The sequence below is a fragment of the Triturus cristatus genome, chromosome 3_1 (assembly GCF_964204655.1).
Source record: "Triturus cristatus chromosome 3_1, aTriCri1.1, whole genome shotgun sequence".
NCBI classification, from domain to species: Eukaryota; Metazoa; Chordata; class Amphibia; order Caudata; family Salamandridae; genus Triturus; species Triturus cristatus.
In genome coordinates, this window is record NC_140583.1 from 684,988,226 (window position 1) to 685,010,433 (window position 22,208).

Here is a 22,208-nt window from a genome sequence, read left to right on the forward strand (position 1 = left end):
TTTTTCAGGGTTTTTATATAGCGCGAACTTGACCCGAATCCAATCAGGTATCAGAGTGCTTTACATAGCACCAGTTACAATACATGAGGACACACATTCATATTTTTTTGTTAGGCACAGGTAGATTAAGTGATTTGCCCAGAATCACAGGATGTTCAGCGTCGTTACCGAGACTCGAACCCAGTTCCCCAGGTCCGAGGTCGAGCGCCCTAGCCATTAGGCCAACTCCTCTCCTCTCTTAGGTTGGGGTTAATAATAGGGAATAATGCATGCCAACTGTATTTTCTGCCATTCTGCATAGGATATTATCCTTAGTATACTGTTTTTACTGGCAGTTACCTCAATGCACAACCTGAAGTGTAATGACCATGGAAATAGAAGAGTGAGCAAAATATCCAAATAGGTGCTAGTCTTAAAACAGATTGAATTACTACTTGCTCCCGCTGAGCACAAACACTTGGGTCTTCATGACTCCATTTCTGTTTTAATTGTATCATTAATATTTTCTGTAAATGTATATTTTTCTCTGAAACCAAGTTGTGGTTAATAATTGATAAAATAGCTGCAACTTGTTATTTTTTTTCAAGTTTTACTAAGGGCAAATACCAATGTTTGTTTCAAAATGTAAACGGGTAATGTTTTAACAGCATTAATATAATTAAATATTAGAGAAACCTGAAAACATTGAATTGTATTTTAACAGCTTGATAATGGAGCCTTACTCTCCCTTGTGAACAATGCTGTGCTCACAAATCTTCAAGGGCCATCAAAAATTACTGTATCTGGGTAAGAAAAATTACACATTTGAAGTTTCTATGATGTCTTAAATCAAAATGTGAAAGAATATTTGCATGGATGGGATATTATATTTTCTCCGTAGCTAACACCAAGTGGAACTCATCTACTGCTAAAATCGTAGGTATGGTGCCAAAATACATCAACCATTGCCATATAATCAACCACAAGCTTGTATGGACATTCTGAAAGAGGAAAAGCACCATACAACCAGGTCTTTGTACTCATTTAAATGGAAGATATTCTGCATAAAGTGTATTTAGAACATCATTCATACCTCTACCATGAAAATGTGCTCCTGCCATTACCCCTTTATTTGCCTAAATTGGAACTACAGTTCTCTTTCATAAAGGTACAAAATATTTACCTCCTTGTCCTCCTTCCACTGCACTGTCCTTACTAAATGACTATACTATAAGTGAAGGCTCCTGGTGCCAGAACGGATGTCTGACATAATATTGGAACAACAAATATAGTGCTACACAAATATCGTGCAACAAATATTGATGTAAAAATTATTGTCTACCTACACTTATAATGCTGAGTTCCAAAATATCAAAACAAAAACAAAAATATAGTTCACACTAATATCATTAAAAAGAATTAAAAAAACTATGTTTATTTTATAGATATCGTATAAAATAATAAATCCAGAATATTATAAATTATAGCATTAAAATAATGGAAGAATAAATAATGTTGTACATTAAAAAAAATATGTATATATACACACACACACACACATATATAATAATTATATATATCTATATATATATATATCTATATATATATATATATATATATATATATATATATATATATATATATATATATATATATATATTATTGCCTTTCCACCTCCTCGAGTCTGCCGGGACCCAACCACAGTGGTGCACGCCAGGGTCCGAGGTAGCCCTGTATAAATTCAGATCACCGCACAAAATTGCACGCGCACACTCCTTCCGCAAAAATAAAGCACGTATCCAAAGTGTTTGGGAAACGTTTTTATTTTCTCGGTACCAAGCCAGAAAACCCAACGCATTCCGGCGTAACCGCCTTGATTACGGGTAAATGTTATTGTTTTTTAGTTAATACATATATACACACCAAATCACGTACAACGTGAAGCAAGTGAAAACATAAAAAGTGGACTATAAAGTGAAACCATAGTGTTATTACCCTCTAACTGTCGACTATTTTATGATAGGAGTACGTAACATACTATTTCCACTGCTTTTAATTAAATCTCTTTTCAAATACAAAAAAGAGAGATCCGTGCGTCCCCGTATTTCCCTCAATAAATCCTCCTGATAAGGAATACTTTAAACATTGAGACGATTCTACATTTATTCAATTTTATATAGAATCTCTGTTATTTAACTTTTTTTATCTTTATTAGTGCGAACAAAATTATACTTGTCCTAAAATAAAAACAGATCATACAACCTTACATGCAGTGAAAACAAATAATGATCTCAATGAGCGACCAATACGCTAATAGCTCATACCATCCCTCTCAACAGAACTGTCCCTCATTCTTTATCCTGAAAATAGTAATTCATGGATTCATAGTATCCGATATTGGCAGAAAATGAAACAATTGTATTGCATATCCCTCTGATAAATGTACATTCATAATGGTCAACACAGAAGAGAATTACTTTTCAATGGTGCAATCAGTTTAGAAATAGTTTAGACATGCTCTGATCGCCATAACGCTTTCGCGCTAGATTTAGCAAATGGGTTGTGAGACATCCATCCTGAAATATATCTCACACATCAAAATCTAATAAGCATAAATAAATAAATCCCAAGTGGGGTGGTAAATTAAATTAAATTACATTTCATAACTCAATATTTCCACATTCTGACCCAAGTGGGCATAAATACTTGTACGTTTCATGTATTTCATCAATCAAAGGACAACAAATGTGGGAAAGCATCTTCATAGTGTTCTTGCACCAATAATGTTCCTCCACCTGAAAGAGGGGATCAGAATTAAATGTCATGGCACGTTCATAGACTCCAATGATACACACACCAACATAAAACAGTGAACTAGTGTCATCATAAATGTGAAAGTGCAATTTAAAATGTTATTATAAAATTATTTCGGATACAGACTGCACATAACTTAAAAATTCAGAATTCCCAAGGATACCATCAAATTGAAATAAAATGACAGTCCTAATAGAAACTACAAAAGGAAAGTAGCACATAAAGATATTGGTAACATAGTTCCTGAATCTTATTACACTCAATCACCCAAAAACCAGGACAATTCTTCTTCCGAATTAAGGCCTCCCGGAATTTTGGTATCCAGCTCCAAAATGTAATTATATTCTAACTGGCACACTCTGCGAATCCTATCTCTACCTCTGATAGTAGGAGGGACCCGATCAATAACATAAAAGCGCAGCAAATTGCGGTTGCTTTTATGGAATTCATCAAAATGGCTCGCCACTGGGGACATCTTGTCTTTATTTTGCATCGCCCACATATGTTCCAAAATTCGCTTCTTCACAGGAAACATAGTGCTGCCCACATACTTTTTGGAACATGGACAGATTAAAACATAAGCACAGAAGTCAGGGAGACAAGTTAGATGTTTCTCTATTGTTCTCTCTGAGTCCGTTAATGGATACAAAACCTTCTTTACATTGGAGCTGAATTTGCATGCTTTACAAGACATGCAAGTAAAGAAGCCTTGAATGTCCTAATTATTGGGTTTTGTGAGTGAGACTTCATTGCTACATGATCTATCTTTTAGAGAATTCACCTTTCTAAATGAAATATTTGGAGAATCTTTCAACACTCCTTCCAGAGATGGCTCAGTTTTTAAGACTCTCCAATGTTTCCTCAGACATTTTCTCAGATTCTGTGAACTAGAGTTGTAAGTTTTTACATATCTGATAATGTTGTCATCTTCTTTATGGACACTATCCTTAGGAGCTAGCAACTCCTCCCTTTTAAGATTGGATTCTTTGGCACATGCATTCTCAATAGATGTGGCTTTATAACCCCTTGCTAGGAATATGGCCTTCATACAGTCACATTCTTTCTTAAAGTCCATATCGGAGCTGCAGTTTCTCAGAGCCCGGAGAAACTCTCCATATGGAATACTCTGAATCAACACCTTTGAATGTTTACTTTCTGCATGCAGAAGAGTGTTTCCTGCAGTTTTCTTACGGTAAAATCTAGACGTTAGTTGACCCTTCACCACTTCTACTTGTAGATCTAAAAACTCAATGCAGGTGTCACTCATAGTGCCTTCAAATCTAAGATTCACCTCATTCGTATTAAGAAACTAGACACAATCTATGGCTTGTTCCTGACTGCCATGCCAGATGATAAAAAGGTCGTCAATATAACACAACCAGATTTTAATGTGGTTGTTATATTGTTTGAAGATCTTAGGCACCTGCTGCTCCCACCACCCCATAAAGAGGTTAGCATAACTGGGAGCAAAGCAGGTGCCCATTACAGTCCCCTGTTTTTGTCTGAAAAACATCTCATTGAAAAACATTTGATCATCAGCAATAACATCTCATTGTGTTGCAGAAAGGAAATAGAACGTGATTTCAAGAAATGCTAGCTTGCCTGGACACCATCCGCATGCTCAATAGATGTGTACAGGCTGCAGACATCCAAAGTTATTAACAAAAAACCTTCTTGCCAAACCACATCCTTGATTCTGTTTAAAAATTCTTTGCTATCCTTTATGTCAGAAGGCAACATCTCAACAAATGGTTGCAAAAAATAATCAATGTATTTGGAGGTTTTTTCCAATAGAGAACCCGTAGAAGACATAATAGGTCTCCCTGGTGGTCTTAGTGGGTCGTTATGCAGTTTGGGTAGTAAGTAAAGAATAGCTGTTTTCGGATAGCAATTCAAGAGATAAGAGTACTCATCCCATTCCAGAATTCCCTGCGTGTGCCACATTTTTAGCATACCATGGTATGTACCATTCGCATTCTCAACAATATCTTTAGAAACTTTCTCATAACACTCTTGGTTCTCTAGTTGTTGTATACCTTCCTGTAAATAATCATCCACATTCAAAACAACAACATTACCCCCCCTTATCTGATTGGCGGATAACTATACTGCGATCTAACTGCAGAGATTTTATAGCCATTCTTTCTTTTTTGCTCAAATTATCATGGCACCAGTGTCTTTTTTGGCTAATGTCTTCAGGTCATTAATCACCAGGGTTTCAAAGATATCAATACCACATGGGGGGAGTGCAGGATTGAAAGTAGATGTAGATCTAAAATCATTTGGACAACTTAAATTCACCTTAAAACCCAAAGGTTGAGCATTTATGGGTGTCGAATCAAGAGTATCAAACTCCAATTCCTTCAGAGCAATCAAAGTGTCAACCTCATTAATTGTCTCATTGGCAGGAGTGATATACGTTAAAGCATTAAGAAGGAGAGGGTTCTTAACTTTCAGTTTGTGCCATTTCCGCAATCTTAGTTTTCTTACAAAATGATAAAGATCAACTCTTTCTTGTGTATATGAAAACAAGGTCGTAGGACAAAAGGATAAACCATATTGTAGCACATTATGTTCAATAGTACTTAAAGGACGGTTTGAAAGATTTACCACATTTCTGCAGTCCTTCATTTTCCCCGTCTCTTCTGACCCCTTGTTTCCATTCCCACAGGGGTTGTTGTTCTTCCTCCATCAGCCCCACCTTATTTGTTTGCAGATAGGGCGTTTTCTCCAATAGTTTTTCCTCTGCCTCGGCCGTTTTGTGCCCTTCCTTTTCCTCGACCCCTGTCTTTCTGCCAATTCTGTTGATTCTTTGTTTGATTCAGTAGACAAAATTCCTCCCCAAATTTGTTGGCACAGGTAAGATTTTCTCACTTAAGGGTGTCCCATCTTCTGAAATATCACTCTCACTAGCATCACTGCCAATTTCACAAGTTGCCCTTATTCCATCTGTAATCTCTCGTACTCCCTTATTGCTCACATTATCAAATCTATGGTTAAATGTAAACACTCTGCCAGATCAATAGTCAATCTTGTCTCTCAAGAATTCCCTCTCTTTTTTGGTTATAATTTCTTCTTCATGCTTCTCAAACTTTTTCATAATATCCTCGATTTTTATCACAAATGCCTCCGAATTCTCTTCCTTTTGGATTTCCTCCTTGAGTTCTGCAATTGATTTGAGCAGAGCTGAGCGTTCTTTCCAAGCAAACTTTATCAAGATAGACAGCATCCGATTAGAGCAATCCATCAGGTTGCTTGCCCTTTCATCAGCTAACTCAGGATCTGGATCCTCATAAGCTGGAGCAATGAAGATCCTAAGTCCCCGCAGGACTCTTCCTTCTTCCAGGTATTTCTCTAATGTTATGGCTTCCCACCATTTAGAGATCTCTTTCCTCATCAGTTTTTCCAATTTCTGGTACTTTTGAATCAGAGAGGTGGGGAGCATTACCTTTTCCTGATCCTGTAATTGATTAGCTGTTTTAACAAACATCGTTTTGGCTCTCAGCCTTCTCCGTGCCTCTGTATCCTGTTCCATAACGGCTATAATTGGATAACTAGGTTAAATTTGCAAGATTTCTTCACATCCCAAAGTTCTCAGCACCTCGCATGGAATCCTGCCAGAAACCACACTTGTGCCTGCGGAAGCCCAAAAACCACCAATCCTCAAAATTAAGTGGGGCTTATAGGGAAAGCTGCTGTGTAGGGTGAATTATGCCTTTTCCATATACTCTCTTTGTGTCTAAACCAACAATCAGCAATAAATCCAGACAATATGTCACTCCAGCAAACTCACGAAGAGAGAGAAGCCGTACTTGCTGCCCCCGTCATTGCTTCTCCTACGAGCCGTCGTCGATACCTCCCAGCACGGCTCGTATATTTGTAAAGTTCCCCGGAATTAGTAACGCTGCGCTGCGATCAAAGGGGAAATATCCTCAATGCTGGCTGTTGGAAAAAATGGCAACACTTCCCACACCGCGGTCAACCGGCCCAAAATCACCTTGCCTTTCCACCTCCTCGAGTCTGCCATGACCCAACCACAGCGGTGCACGCCAGGGTCCGAGGTAGCTCTGTTTAAATCCAGTTCACTGCACAAAATTGTGCGCGCACACTCCTTCCGCAAAAATAAAGCACGTATTCAAAGTGCTTGGGAAAAGTTTTTATTTTCTCGGTAGCAAGCCGGAAAAACCAACACGCGTTTTGTGTAAACGCCTTGATCACATGTAAATTCATTGTTTTTTAGTCAATACATATATACACACCAAATCACGTACAACTTGAAACAAGTAAAAACATAAAAAGTGGACTACAAAGTGAAACCATAATGTTATAACCTTCTAACTGTCGTCCATTTTATGATAGGAGTACGTAACATACAATTTCCACTTCTTTTTTTAAAATCTCTTTTCAAATAAAAAAAAGAAATATCCGTGCGTCCCCGTTTTGCCTCAATGAATCCTCCTGATAAGAAATACTTTATACATTGAGACGATTCTAAATTTAATCAACTCTATATAGAATCTCCGTTATTTAACTTTTTTTAATCTTTATTAGTGTATATATATATATATATATTATAATATTGGCGGTCGCCAGTAGATAGTTATAGTTAGGACCGTGTTTCCATAGGAAATCTGAAAATTCTATTTTTTATAACTTTGGCGCCGGTTGACGAATCCTCGTGAAATTTTCAAAACTAATGGGGCGCTCCGCTCAGCTCCTACCCTGAAAGCCTCGGGGTGATTCGTCAAGTGGGGGCCGAGAAAAAAGGGAGGTCCCAAAACGCGTTTTCCCCATGCATTTTCCCATAGGACCTTTAGTCGAAGGTACAGCCCGAACGGCTGAACAGAATTACTTGAAATTTGGCAGAGAGGTAGTCCTCAGGTCAGGCATGTGCCTTTTGCATGTATGGAGTCAATCTGTTCAGTATTTCCTGAGAAAATTGCAGTTAAAAGTACATAAATATGTATAGGCGCGCACCGTGCGCGCACCGTGCGTGCACCGTGCGCGCACCCTAACGTGCGCGAGCGTAATTCTGATTGGTGGTTACATGTCAGTCAACGCTCGAATCGGTCGAAATCAGGAAGTGTCGGCCGCCATTTTGTTTGCTTTGGGTGCGAGAGTGAAAAAGAGAGGTGGCGAACGTGAAAAGGGGGCAGGGTAGAGAGTTCCTGACACCCTAGCCTTTGTCAGGGGGTCCCTAAAGGACCCCGAAGGGTGAAAAAACATTTTTTTTTTTTCAAATCGTGGGGTGCGCGCACGGTGCGCGCACGGTGAAAAACCTTTAAAAAAAAAAAAAATAGTACATACATAACTTAGCATTTAAAAAACCGTACAAATTAACTTAAGAAACCATAGGTTTCACACACGTTATAGTTAGGAATTAGCATTTAAAAAACCTTGCAAATTCACTTAAAAAACCATAGGTTTCACACATGTTATAGTTAGGTGGACATTTCACTCGTAAAAAAACAATGAAATTCCCCCATTATAGTTAGTTCAGATGACTATAACTCGCGCGACCGCCACTCTATCACAAGGATGATGTCATCAGTGATGTCATGAGTGATGCCACTGACCATGTCATGAGTGATGTAATATGTGACGTCATGAGCAGTGGATTGCGGGCGCGCGAGTTATAGTTATCTGAACTGACTATAACGGGGGAATTTCATTGGTTTTTTACGAGTGGTAGACTGTGCCTGCAAAAATGTTATACAAACTGGCAAACACGCGTAACTCTGGATTTTAACTAAACATTATTGTGATGCCTCTGCTGACAAAAACGAGCTTTAATCCAGCCCTGGTTTTAGACACAACATTACAAGGCATGATGGGACTTTTTTTGCACTAAAACAAACTGTAAAGCATAAATTTAAAGGGCCAGTCTAGTCTTCCCTCTTCCTACCGCAGGGCAGAAGTACTTTATTTCCAGAAGCAGGGTAGCATTCATCCTTCTTCTGAGTCTTCCACATGTCCAGAACTGATCTGAAGAGGTGCTCTGAGGGTCCAATATGTATACCTTGTGCCAGCTTTTGAAGTGAGGGGATTCCCTGTATTACCCCCACATCTGGTTCTCAAAAGTTCTTCCCTTCCCCTGTCAATGCTCTTAGTAGTCTGGGTTGGCAATGGACTTCTTTGAAATGAAAGTGGGGCAGGGAACAGTTATGCCCCTCTCATCCTAGCTGGATGGTTCATCCTGCCAATACGTAGTTCCTCTTTGTCTCACTGTCTGTGAGTAATACACAGTGGCCAACTGCCAACTACATCCAGTCATGTGACCCAGGAAACAGGCAGAAGGCACCAGATGGTCAGAACAAGAAAATGCCAACTTTCTAATTGTGTAGTTCCTATATTACTTATACAGGATCTGTGTGTTCCGGATAACATAAACTGTGGGTTTGGTGGCAGACTGGCTCTGAGCGCCTCCACTGAGAATGTTAGCCTGTTTGCTCACAGTGCCACTAGACTCCTCTTATCGGGGAGAGGTTCGTTTTTGGCAATCTCAGAACATGACAATCCTGATCCCTCAGAATCGTGGAAACAATGTACTACCTTTCGCTCAGTCACTTGTGCTCACTTATTCGGTCTCAGAGAGTTACACAGAAGAAATAGTCAGGGTGTTACAATAAGAATTTATTGCACAGTTGTTCTTCTAGTGTAAAATAGATGTACTGCAACAAACGTTAGACAGTAGCAGGTATATATGATTATCAGTACAGTGAAAACAAAAGGATAGTACAGTTCTACCATCTTGCAATAATCATGAATACATACATGATAAAAAAGAGCGCGTACTCCTAAGATGCCTATCTAGATGTACCTAAGTGTACCTAGCATGTGAAGAGGTGTGAAGCCAAGAATCCCTCTAGGATTTAGTCTAACCCCATTTCCTGAAGTGAAAGAGTGTGGGACCCCGTCCTGGTCTCGAGTTGGACACCCCGCGAGGGCTGTGTTAGACCACTGTCAGCTGGAGCATCTGCATGCAGGAGCCTCAGTGTCTCTGGTCAGTGTGTCGGCCTGGAAGTCTCAGTCTCATCCCCCAATCCTAGCAAGATTTGCTGTATTTCTACAAAAAGTATCTAGGGTTTCTTTGTCCCTTGTTTCTTGTATTAGCCATTGTTGGATTTGAGGATGACCTATGGGATGAACATTGTTTGTAGTTGTTATGCAGGTGGTGTAGCTTCTGCCTGGTTTCCAAGAACCCTTATGAATATTCATTCATACTGTATGAGTCCATTGATGAATAGGATGCTATTGTTCAGGGAAATCCCTCCTTCTGCGCCCAGGACTAGAACTAGGTAAAGGTTCAATCCTAAAAGGCTTGTTACTGTGTAGTGTAGGGGAGATAATGTAGGTGAAGGTGTATGATATTACCCGGACCTATATTAGGGTACCTGTACGGAACATAACACCCACTCCTCTTCCGAACAGTCAACAGTAAATAATGCTAATGAACTACTCTTTTTACTAGGTAGTAGCGCATAAAACTATCAGTGAGCTTCATAAAATATTGTCTTTAAAACCAATATAAAAATAGTCTAATGGGGGGGAGGAAAAAAAATATTTTCGAAAATTAGTATTGGAAATTTCACTCTAAGCCAAAGTCCTAGTTGAGTTTGTTTATATCAGTCGAACCACTACAAGCGTCAGAAGGCCATGATTTCCCAGCGAAAGTGTCAATTAAAGGAAATTTTCCAAATTTGGTTGAGTGTTGGAAGAAAAAAAGAAAGAAGAAAACACTGAATTCTTTCCCAGCACACGAAGAGCCAATTATAGATTAAGTGTCCTGGTTGGGAGACGTAACATCGCCGTTGCTCGCCGTTGCAGAGGACGATCCCTGTAATACCTCGCAGAGCACGTCAATTGAGCACAAATGCTCAGAACTGCCAATAGCTGGTGCAGTGGCAGCTGGTACTGTAGACGATACCTGAGTGCTAGTGGAAGAGCTGATGCTCAACCCGGTTGTAGCAAAAGGCACCTGCGGGTCCTCGAGGAATGCAGCCATCATGATAGGGATACGCTGGGGACATTGCTGAGCATGGACCCTCACCGTTTCCAGCATGGTATTCATGTCCGGTGGCGTTGCCGATGAAAGTGTCAGACAGAGATCTAACACGCATTCTTCTCCGCAAATCAGGCATCGAAGAACAGGTAAGATGCAGTCCATCCAGACTGGTCTAAATGATTGGAACCAAGAGGTGCTCAGTTCCCGTAGGCGAGGTGTGCCCAGATGTTGAGTGATTGCTATAGAGACTGAGTTCCTGAGTTGAGCAGCTGATACTGACGCAAGGCGGAGGGCGGCGCAGGAACGCGGGCGGAGCGGTTGGTCTGCCGGAGTCTCTGAAGGCGATGTGTGGACAGTGTCGGACCTAGAGGAGGCGGACAGAGGGAAGGTATGACAGGAGTTAGGAAGAGCGTCACAAGAGCGTGAGAGTGCAGCCACCGTTAGCGGTGGCCGCAGAGTGTTGTGCCCAGGTGCGTCTGCGGAGGCGGCCCAACTAGGTTGGTTGCAGCTTGCGGCACCCAGTGTACCATGCTCTCATGCTCCTCTTTATTAGGGGTGGGCGGAATTTGCGTAGTCGTGCTACACAAAGCTCTGCGAAACAGTAAAAAATCTCCGCAGCACGCAGAAATTCCGCGAACACGTGGAATTTCTTGTTCGCGATGCTGTTTTCCTGTTCGCGAACGCTGTTTGCGTGCACGGGGGAATTATCTCACAAACACGCATTTTGAGAATGCGAACAAGCAAAAAATTATGCAAAGCCGCGGAACGCAGAATGTTGGGCAATTCCGTGTTCTGCGTGAAATTACCCAAATTCTGCAAATTCCACGAGCGGAACGGAATTTACCACCCAGGCCTACTCTTTACCACCACGTCATCCTTCCCTTCCCTCCATAGAGGCCAGGTACCCCCCGCTATGCTCCGGGGGGCCTCAAAAACACAGCCACTGCTCTCTTGCCATCTCCCACCGGCTTGTTCAGTGTGTGCCGAGGGGGGGAGCCTGCAGGCTCGTGTGGCCAGCCACTGTGAGTACTGAGAGTTTGCGAGCCCAGGGGCCCTTGGCCGTTTTAGCTTGCCTCTCACCTTTGCTCACCCCGCTCAATTCAGAGGCCGGAAGTGGGAGGCCAGAAGTCGGAGGCCAGTATTGTCGTCCTTGTCGCCGCTAGAGGCCGCGCTTTACAGTGCAGGGGCAGCTCGGCGTGACCTGGTGCAAGTGCGAGGGCGGTTGTTGTTGTTCCGTAGCTGACAGCAGGACCTGTTCAACGTGTGTGCGGCTGTACCGGCAGTCCCTCATTTGCCCTTCACCTCATTCACCTCTTACTTGCCTCTCACAACTTTAACTTCGATTTGAACTTTTAAGCGGCCCTGCACCAACAGTGCCCAACAGTGTCCAAGCCAGGAGCCAACCGTGAACTAACCGTGTCCCCTTGTTGGGGCCCTGTTTAAGCACTGGTAACACTTAGACAATAAGACAACAAAGGGGTCACTATGAGATCTGGCAGAGTTACGCAGCCACTTTTAGAGCCAAAACCTAAGTCAAAAAAGAGGAAAACTGACCTTAAAGAAGCCTTACAACTAGAGATGATCCATGATAAAAACCACGTCCACGATCACGATCATGACCACGATCACGACAGGACACGCACAAGTACAAGTATAACTGCAAATACAAATGATCTCACATCACCCAGAAGGGGTGTTCCCATAAGCTCAACTGTGGAGAGGCGAGGCATGCATAAGACCTACAGCTCAGTGTCAACCAACATTCTAATTCCAACTGACTGTACACAGCCACTTCCCTCTCTACCATCATTACCAGCACCACCAAGGGGTTGACACCTTATAAACATCGCAGGGATGCTCCAGAGAAAAAAGCTGTCCACCTATCAGCCCAAGATCTATACAAGATTTTCCTTTTTGAAAGACCCTGGAGCAGCCATCTATTCTAACACCGAGAACATAAAGGGGCTGCAAATACCACTTCTACCAAGCACACTTGAGCACAGTCCTTCGAATAACAACAATCCAACCGAGACTTCATCATGTGTAAGGACCAGGCCCCAACATCTTCTCGGGAAAATAACGTCAACGGGAGCGGGGGATATAGCCAACCCAACAAATGGTGAAGCTGGCAGCCTAAGAGGGGCTAGAATTGGTAGATTGGGCAACAAATTACCCCCTGGCTCACCTTGCGGCACCAAGGACATGCCCTGTAATGAAAAAAACAGCTTGCCGGGTCGTCTGAAGGCGGGCAGACCCCCTGAACCGGACACACACTGCCATTCAGTCAGTCGTGCCGTGATAAATTCAAGTCAAACAGACACGGGCGATTTGGCGGACCTTAGGGACCTTACGGATCCACCAGTTACAGCCCTGGGACAGGATCAACAGGACCAAAAAGCGCAAGATTCACCCCCTCGGCAAAAAAACACTCTTCCATTCAAATGCAAATAACTCAAGCAGACGCCTAGGAGGACCTAGCAGCGCACAACAACTCAATAGTAAACACACCTCCAGATCGTCTTACATTGCTACCCTATGACGACTCCCACTCGACGTACACTGACATGACTTTCATAGCTACACAGGAATGGGAGGAACTAGTCACCTCCTACAATCTAAAACCTGTCCTCCTTCATTGACCTACAGAAGCAAATAACCTCCCACGGCTGGAGAAAAGCAACAACACTGAAAGCTTAATCCCGGAAGCCATTTGGATAACAATCCTAAGCATCCTGCAAAACCAGGCTGTAGCACTACAATTCCAATCCCACAAAATGGATCTGCAACTTATGGTTCTCCAAGCAATGGCTGATTCCATCTCAGGAATTGACTGGAAGATATCAGATCTCAATGGCCTCATAAAGAGAGGACATGAAGCGGCTCATGTGTTTCAGACTCTGCCATTAGTATGCTTCTGTACAACGATTGTAGACAAGTTACAAACACTAACATCTATGATAGGGGACCTAATATCAGATTTAAAAACAACTGTTTTATTGAACCCCCACCAGCAAAGTGAATTGCCTAGAACACCAGCAATGGCATTAGAGCACCCAAAAATAGAATGGGCACCAGCCAGCAATCTCCTCCCAGGAGGCAGTGAAGCCTTAACAACACCAACAGAGAGTGCAGTAATCAAAACCAGAAATCCCCCTCCAGCAGCCTGCGAAGCAGTAGTAACAACAGCCGACTGTGTAGTAATTAATGTACAGATATCACGGAAAACTCGCAGGAAGAAAAAAAGGAAGTGAAGAAACAGGAACATAATTGGCGATGGTGTACGAATAAAATTTCAGCCACATTTAACCTTACCCGCCCATGGACCAATTTCTGCAAACGCTAATCAGGCTCCCACTTCTTCCCCGGTCGATGACCCAGAGTACTCCTTCACGGCATCCAACGCCGCCTCGCCAATGGTCTTGGGCAGACCTCTAAAAGACTCATCAAAGAACCTCGCAACTAGTGATAATAAGCAGGGGTTATCTCGAGAAAGAATAGGACAAATCCCATCAAAACCAGATTCCACAAAGATTATTACAATTTAACAACCTTCAAGTGTGAGACCCCGCGATGACATCCAGATTAACAACATGGAGTTATCACAGCCAGCAGGAGGGATCATAAATAGCACATGGGGCTCAGGGAATGTAAGGCTGTAAAGTAACCAGCAACAAACTCTCCCCACAAGCATCCACCGAGGGGTCACTACAAGTCGTCTCACTCAACCCAGACCCTTTGAAAACGAGGGGCCCCTCATAAAGCAAATGGATGCGCAAAATGGTGAAAATATGATCACCATTATTTTTACCCCCGAATATGCATCTCGGGGCAGAGACGACATACTGAAAAGAGGGAATATACTGCAGCTTTTACATTCCAGCACAAGCCTTGACAGTATTAACTCCGCCGATCTCCTCACAATAGAGTTTCAACCTACGAGCAACCCACAATGTCCAGAAGCAAGCAAAGCAACCTGGAACTCTCGCGAGGTAGTTAAGAAAATCATGATAGAATATAACACGTTCAAACAATGGGGGATAAAACTGGTTGTTGGAGAAAAAAACCTCCCTATCCGACACCTTTTCTACTCTCCAGTACGATTGCTCCACGAGAAAACACCATCTCAGTATTAAAGGGAGCCAGGAGCAGCACCCCCAGAGCGCATGCCTCAGACATAAAGGGATCACCCTCGAACCTAGATCCAAGGGAATCACGTTATGCTTCATCAGCTACATCTCAACACTGGAGGCAAATTCAGCGTACAATAATCATGGACCAAACAAACTGACAAAGGGAGACAGCTAACAACCGGCACCGGTTGAGACCAGGGAAATCAGTACATGCATCTGGAACATCAATGGTCTAGCAAGGAAAAGCGAGGACCCAGAGTTTCTGCAATATTTAAAATCATTCGACTTGATATTGCTCCAAGAGGCCTGGGAGGATAAGGCCTTTGAGGTTCAAGGTTATACCTCCCGTTGCGTCCCAACAACAAAAGGCTCCGACCTTGGCAGTTGATCGGGAGGCTTAATGATCTTGGCATCTATAACAACAATAGGAGAAATCACGCCAATAGAGGCTCAAATAGCATCTCCAAGCGTTATTCAGGCGGGAAAGATAGCACTTGAGCTTAATAACCTACTCCAAGAAGTTATAATAATTAACACCTACATCCACCCAAAACCAAAATTGAAAGCGGCCAAGGAGCTGATAGAAGCAATAAAGAAGATAATATATGAGGAGGACACTGATTGCATTATCCTGGCAGGCGACTTTAACATGCATCTTATCGGCGCCGGAATCGACGAAGCCCTTGATCAAGATCTTAGCGCTGCGTGGGAAGTACCAAATCAGGGCTCTCCAAAAATTAAAAAACCTACAAGATGCTCAAAATATCTGCTACGGCAACTCAAACATCTTATTTTAAGAGCTTTGATCGGGCGCTTTCAGGGGGACAATGTTTCATTCAAAAAAACTATCTTCCCACCTTGACTTTACATTTACATCTTTAAATATGCTTGGCAAAGTAGCAACCTTCAGGCTAGGTACTAAGGAACACAGCGACCACTTGCCTCATGAAATGACAATAAAAGCCAATACAGTCCTCAAGATTGAGCCATAAACAGGGGCTAACATCGTAGGGGCCTCAAATCTTAAGCGGTTGCGGTGCAACCACAGCGACATCAATGCAGTATTTCTTGCGGCTAAAACACTATATACCCAAGGGGCAGGTCTGACAACAAAACCAGTTGATGCATGGCAAAGCTTCACAGCGACTGTTGGTGACAAACTATTGAAAGGGACAGTGGCAAGGCCAAGCCAACTAGAGAAAGCATCGACAAGATTACCAGCTAGTCCAGAATCGAAAAAACTAAAACAAACCATAAATCAAACATTGAGACAGATACGCAAAAATCCAACGAATCAGGATTTGCAAATCGCTCTCCAGAAAGCGAAGGCACTGCTAAAGAGGAAGAAATGGGAAAATCAAAAATCAAAAAAGCGATGAATTATGGGCCAAGGTGCTCCATGAAGTTAAACAAAAAAACAGCGCCATACAACAAATAATTAAATAATTAAAAGAATCAAGAATCCAAATCATTCTGGTATAAACTCCAATATCACGGAGGAAGCATGGGCAGCATACCTCTTCACACTTTTTAATAGTATAGCTGCTGATAAAGATAAGATCGTCAAGGAAACGGGGAATACAATGGAGCGCAGTAGTAATACCAACAGGGAAAAAAAAGGCAACAGATATGCAACGACCACACCGGATGACCCAGACGGAACTGCGAAACCCTCCTGGGAGGGTTGATGAATACAGGCCCCAGCTAGGCCCGCAGGACACAAGGGTTCGCTCTCCTGTAACGGAATCTATAAGGAAGTTGGCACGGAAACTGCAAAGTACACAGCATTTATTAACCCTTAAGGGTGGTCCTACAATCCACACAACACTCTTCAGTATTGCATGGAGTAGCACAAAGAACATTCGTACACAGTCCCCTTTTATACACAACAGAGGGGCTCATAAGTGGGTGGATACAACATGAGGCCGAAGAACATTACCATTTATGGTCATTCTCAATACTGAATCAATACATGGGCGGAGCCAACACACTCCTTGAGCCCGCGAAAACACATGGTCAAGCAAGGCTAATTATAACAGATGTGGTCAAGTCTGGGCATGCGCCAGATGGACAGGAAAGAGCTATTTATAAACTGTTACTAGGCAGATTACAAGAGCAACTAACACAGAGGTCGGACTCTCCTCGTGGTGAACACATGGCAGCATGTCAATACAAAATGGAGTCCGGACTTCGGTCAACATAACGAAGAAAACATGATCTAAAGGGAAAGCATTAATGTCTTTAGTAAATGCTTAATCACATTCTGTTTCAATTTACAACAGACGACCCTTTCAGCATTTACTGAAGACATCCGGTTTCCAAAAATCATCATATATGTCAATTATCATCATTCCTTTAACCTCTTTAGCTAGACGCTTCTGATGAGCAACATCGGCAATAGCTTTCTTATCCGGAATGCAGAATGAAATGCATACGGAACAGAACAATGGTCCACATTGAACACACATACAGAAGAAGAACAGAATTGCTATAATAATACAGAGACCAGTTAAGACCTTCCATCCCCAAGCAGTAACCAACGCCCAAAACCATCCAGAAAAGGACCAAGTGCCGTTTTCTGTGTGGATTTCAGCTGCTATTTTATGCAGCTTGTTAATGGCGTTATAAACGGATGGCGTATGATCAGGGATGAACACACAGCAGCTACTTCCAATAATTTTACAGGCTCCACCTCGATCAGCTAGCATTACATCTAATACCATACGATTCTGTAATGCAACAATCCTAGTTATTTGTAACTCTTCCGTAAGATTCCCAAGAGCAGCAGCAGTCTGATTGGTCACAGCTTCTACCACTCTTGTTAATCTTCGGATCTTCCTACTATTCAAAGCGGCTCCAACAAAGAAAAACAGTCCTAAGTTAAAATCAATATACTGTTGCAAGCTGGTATCGGTTTGATCCACATCATCAATTGATAGAGTACGTTTATACCTATTTACAGTCACATTATTCAACAATTTCAAATCCTTATGATATGACGCGGGTGCTAGAAATACAGGAGGTAATAGGAATGATACATAGCATACCCCAGACCATCCAGCCGGCAAACGGTAATAACCTTTATTTCCACATACAAAGTAAGTAATATGGGACGCTAGGAAGGTACTGTTGTTCAACCCGTCAATATTCAGTACAGTTATGCAATCACTGACACCAACAGGGATAAAACCCACACTCTGGACACACAGGTCCGCTTGAGCTTGTGCCACTTGGATCACAAATTTGTCCTTCCCCACAGTGTCTCTGGTGTTCGTGAAGATATAGGGAATGGATTCATTGTCCGGTCGGTACTCTTCCCATTCCCAAATTGTCCCATTCGCTTGTGGATACCCATTCTTGTCTTGATGGCATTCTCTATTAAGTCTAAAAAGCAATCGACCCACTGTCGGTTTCCGAGTGGCAAAAAGCAAAGTGTACCATGCTCTACAAGAGCCATTATGAGAGAAAGGGAGTGGTATGAATGGCGTACCTCCTTTCTTCTGATGAGCCGGCATCATCCCACATATCCAACTGTTCGTAGCGTTCGTAGCAACGTGGGTATGATGCAGCATCTGGATGAAAGTGTTGTTCAAGTAAGATTGTCGATGCTTCAACTCTTGATACGGTAATGTATAAAAGTAGTGCTCCTCAGGCACCGGAGTTGTCAACACAAGTGTTTTCCGAGCAGGAGTTACCTCCTCCACAAACCATGTGGTTATCCCAACAATAGCTACTGTTAGCATGAACCCCAACGCACAAAGGATTTTCTTCTTCTCCATGTCAAAAGAAACAATACCCTGATATCTTCCTGAAACTAAAAAGGTCTGTCAGAACTCTTCCCCTTGGGCAGCGGTTGATTTCTTCACCAGCGGGCCAAGACGGGTGTCACTACACTAATGCAGGGCTGATCCCCCCCCCTTGCCTCATCGGCTCTCCGTTTCACTAACCCAAGGGCCGTTCTGACAGTATGTCCCGGCACTGGAAACCTTACTTCCTTGGTCGAAGATGATATCGCCTTCCTCCAGAAGTCGTGTGGTCCGGAAAGAGCTCCTCAGTGTCTCGTGGCTCAGCAGCACGGCCTGTCTCTGCTGCTAGGATTTCTCGTTGATCGGTCAGCACGGCAGACTCCACCAATCCGGGCGGTACCTTTCGACAGTGCAAGGAATGGATCCAATTCTTTCGGTTCGAGACTCGCACAGCCGTCCTCGTTGCAAGGAGGACTTGTTCAGGTCCTACCCACCTCGGCTCCAAACTGTTCGTTCTGTCGAAGACTTTCACCATAACATGATCTCCAGGCCGGAGACCATGTCCTTCGCCGGTAGACCGATCAGGGAGCGCCTCTCGAACCTGTTGATGAATAGAAACCAAGTTATCCGTTAACTGTGCCAGATAATCGCTCATCATTACACAAGGTACATCATACACAGCCTTAGGCCTTGGTAGACCCCAAATGTTCATTGGGCGTCCGAATACTATTTCGTACGGCGTAAGGCCGGTTCGAGAGTGTGGCACTGACCTAATTGACAATAACGCCAGTGGCAGGGCGTCTGGCCAAGTCAAAGACGTTGAAGCTTGGATTTTGGCTATCTTAAGCTTCAGTGTACCATTATACTTCTCGACTAGTCCGGCAGACTGGGGGTGAAACACGGCATGAAACTTCTGAGTGATGCCTAGGCCCTTCAAGACATACTTTATAACATCCGCTACAAAGTGAGGGCCATTATCACTCCACAGAAGTCTACAGACGCCGTATCGAGGAAAAAACTCTTTTAGCAGTAGCTTCGCCGTGGTCATTGCAGTATTGTCTTTCGTAGGGTACGCCTCAACCCATTTGCTGAAAGCGCAAACCACTACTAGAACATACTTCAAATTGTTACAGCGCTCAAGCTGGATGTAATCCATCTGCAGAACCTCAAAGGGTGCAGTAGGTGTCGCAAATCCTCCTGCTGGAGTTCGAGTGCCTTTCCCTGGGTTATACTTCAGACAGATCATACAGGTCTGCACCACCCTCTTTGCCGTGCTAGCAATCTCTGGATGCTCCCAGACTTGGGTAAGCAATTTCACAATTGCGGAAGCTCCAACATGTGCTAGCCCATGTGCCATCTGAACCATAGGTTGTACGAAAGCCGTGGGTAACTTCCATCTATCCATCTGTTTATTTCTCCAACAACCCTCATCATCCAACTCTCCCTCGCTAGCCCATTTCTCCCGCTCTTTATCAGAAGCGGTCCTTTGCATTTCTCGCACTTCCTCCTTCGCATCACGCCATCTCTCCACCTGTGATTTTACTACATACATGGCAGTAGCGCCGGGCTGCATCGCAGTCTCCCGTGCTACTCGATCCGCTAACGCATTCCCTTCTCCAACTTTATCAACCACTTTCCTATGGGCGCTACACTTAACGATAGCAATTTTCTTTGGGTATGTCAATGCAGTTAAAAGATTATGAACTAACTCTCCATGCATTATCTGTACTCCATGTGACGTTAAAAAACCTCTCTCCTTCCAGAGTAGGCCGAAGTCATGTGCTACTCCGAAGGCATAGCGGCTATCTGTATAAACATTCACACATAATCCTGTACTGAGCTCACATGCTCGTGTTAATGCTATCAGTTCCGCTGCTTGAGCTGATTTCTGTGGTATGCGTGCTGTCTCCACTATCGTGTGTAATGTGGTAATTGCATACGCTGCTGAAGTCGTACCATCTGGTAGCTTCAGGCATGATCCGTCTACCCACAACTCTCCATCTACATCTGAAAAGGGCGTATCCTGGAGATCAATACGACCCTTTGTTTGTTCCTCAGTCACAAGAATACAATCATGCGCTTTCTGCGCCTCAGGCTGGGTCTCGGGGTATGGCAACAATGTGGCCGGGTTTAACGTTACGCACCTTTTCAACGTAATATGAGGAGCCAAAAGCGTCAACTCATATCCCGTTAAGCGGGCACTGGTCAAATGCTGCGTCTTTGTTTGATTGAGCAGGGCATCCACAGCATGGGGAACTAACACCAACAATTTATGGGACAACACAATTCCTTCACTTTGGCGTATTGACACAGCTGTCGCCGCTACCGAGCGAAAACACCCTGGTAATGCTCGGGCGACAGGATCAAGCACAGCCGAAAAGTATGCACAAGGGCGCTGCTTGTCGCCGTGCATCTGCACTAAAACTGATAATGCACATCCATCTTTCTCATGCACATACAACGAAAAGGGTTTTGCATAATCAGGGGTCCCTAACACTGGTGCTGAACAAAGGGCCTGTCGCAGTTGCTGAAAAGCAGCATCACACTCATCTGACCAAGGGATTGGGATAGGCGTGTCTTTTGTCAAAAGAGCTAGTAATGGCTTAGCTATGTGTGAAAACCCCAATATCCACTGTCTACAAAAAGAAACAAGGCCCAAAAATGCACGCACATCCTTCTGCGTGGATGGTCTCGGTGTGTCCAAAATTACTTGGATACGATCTGGTGTGAGTGCACGCCCCTCCTTAGACAAAAGGTGACCTAAATAAGTCACCTTTGGTCTACAGAATTGCAATTTCTTCCTAGATACTTTATGATTGTGGGATGCTAAAAAGGAAAGTAGGGATAACGTGCTCGTCTCACACAACTCCAGGGTGTCAGCCGCCAACAAGATGTCATCGACATATTGAATGAGGGCGACCCCCTCGAGTAAAACAAAGGAATCCAACTGTCGTTTCAAAGCCTGACTGTAAATACTAGGGCTTTCTGTGTAGCCTTGGGGAATTCTACAAAAACGATAAGATCTATTATTTAATGTGAACCCAAAAAGAAATCGGCTATCAGGATGAATGGGAATGGAAAAGAAGGCATTCTTCAAATCAATCACTGAAAACATGGTCGCCGTAGGCGGGACCAAGGTAAGCAACGTCGTGATATCGGAAACCACCGGGTACTGAGGTATCACGATCTTGTTCACCTCCCTCAAATCAATTATGAACCGATAGACCTTTGCATCCGTGTCCTTTTTCAGAATAGGGAGAATCGGACTGTTACAGATATTATAGGGAACTTCTTCCACTACCCCTACTGCGATCAAGTCTTGCACAATCTGTATGAGAGCCTCCTCGCCCTCCTGGGAAATACGATACTGCGGGAGGCGTGGTAACACCGCCCCCTCCTGGACACTAATGTGGACCAGAGGAATCACCATTTGTCCCACATCTGTGTCCGAAGTCGCCCATAAAGCTCGGGGGAGGGTAGCCAACAACGCATCCTCTGATATCGTACACATCCGCCCAGACCGGGGGTAGTTGT

At 43.3% G+C, this 22,208-nt stretch overlaps 1 protein-coding gene across 1 annotated transcript in view; it reads left to right on the top strand.

Moving 5' to 3' along the window:
* The window catches only part of TESMIN (testis expressed metallothionein like protein), a 1,510,092-nt gene that overhangs the window by 855,988 nt on the left and 631,896 nt on the right, over positions 1–22,208 (top strand). Inside the window, exon 11 of the mRNA XM_085644767.1 lies at positions 704–786. Coding sequence (XP_085500893.1) covers positions 704–786 — 83 coding nt within the window. The remainder of the gene's footprint in view (positions 1–703; positions 787–22,208) is intronic.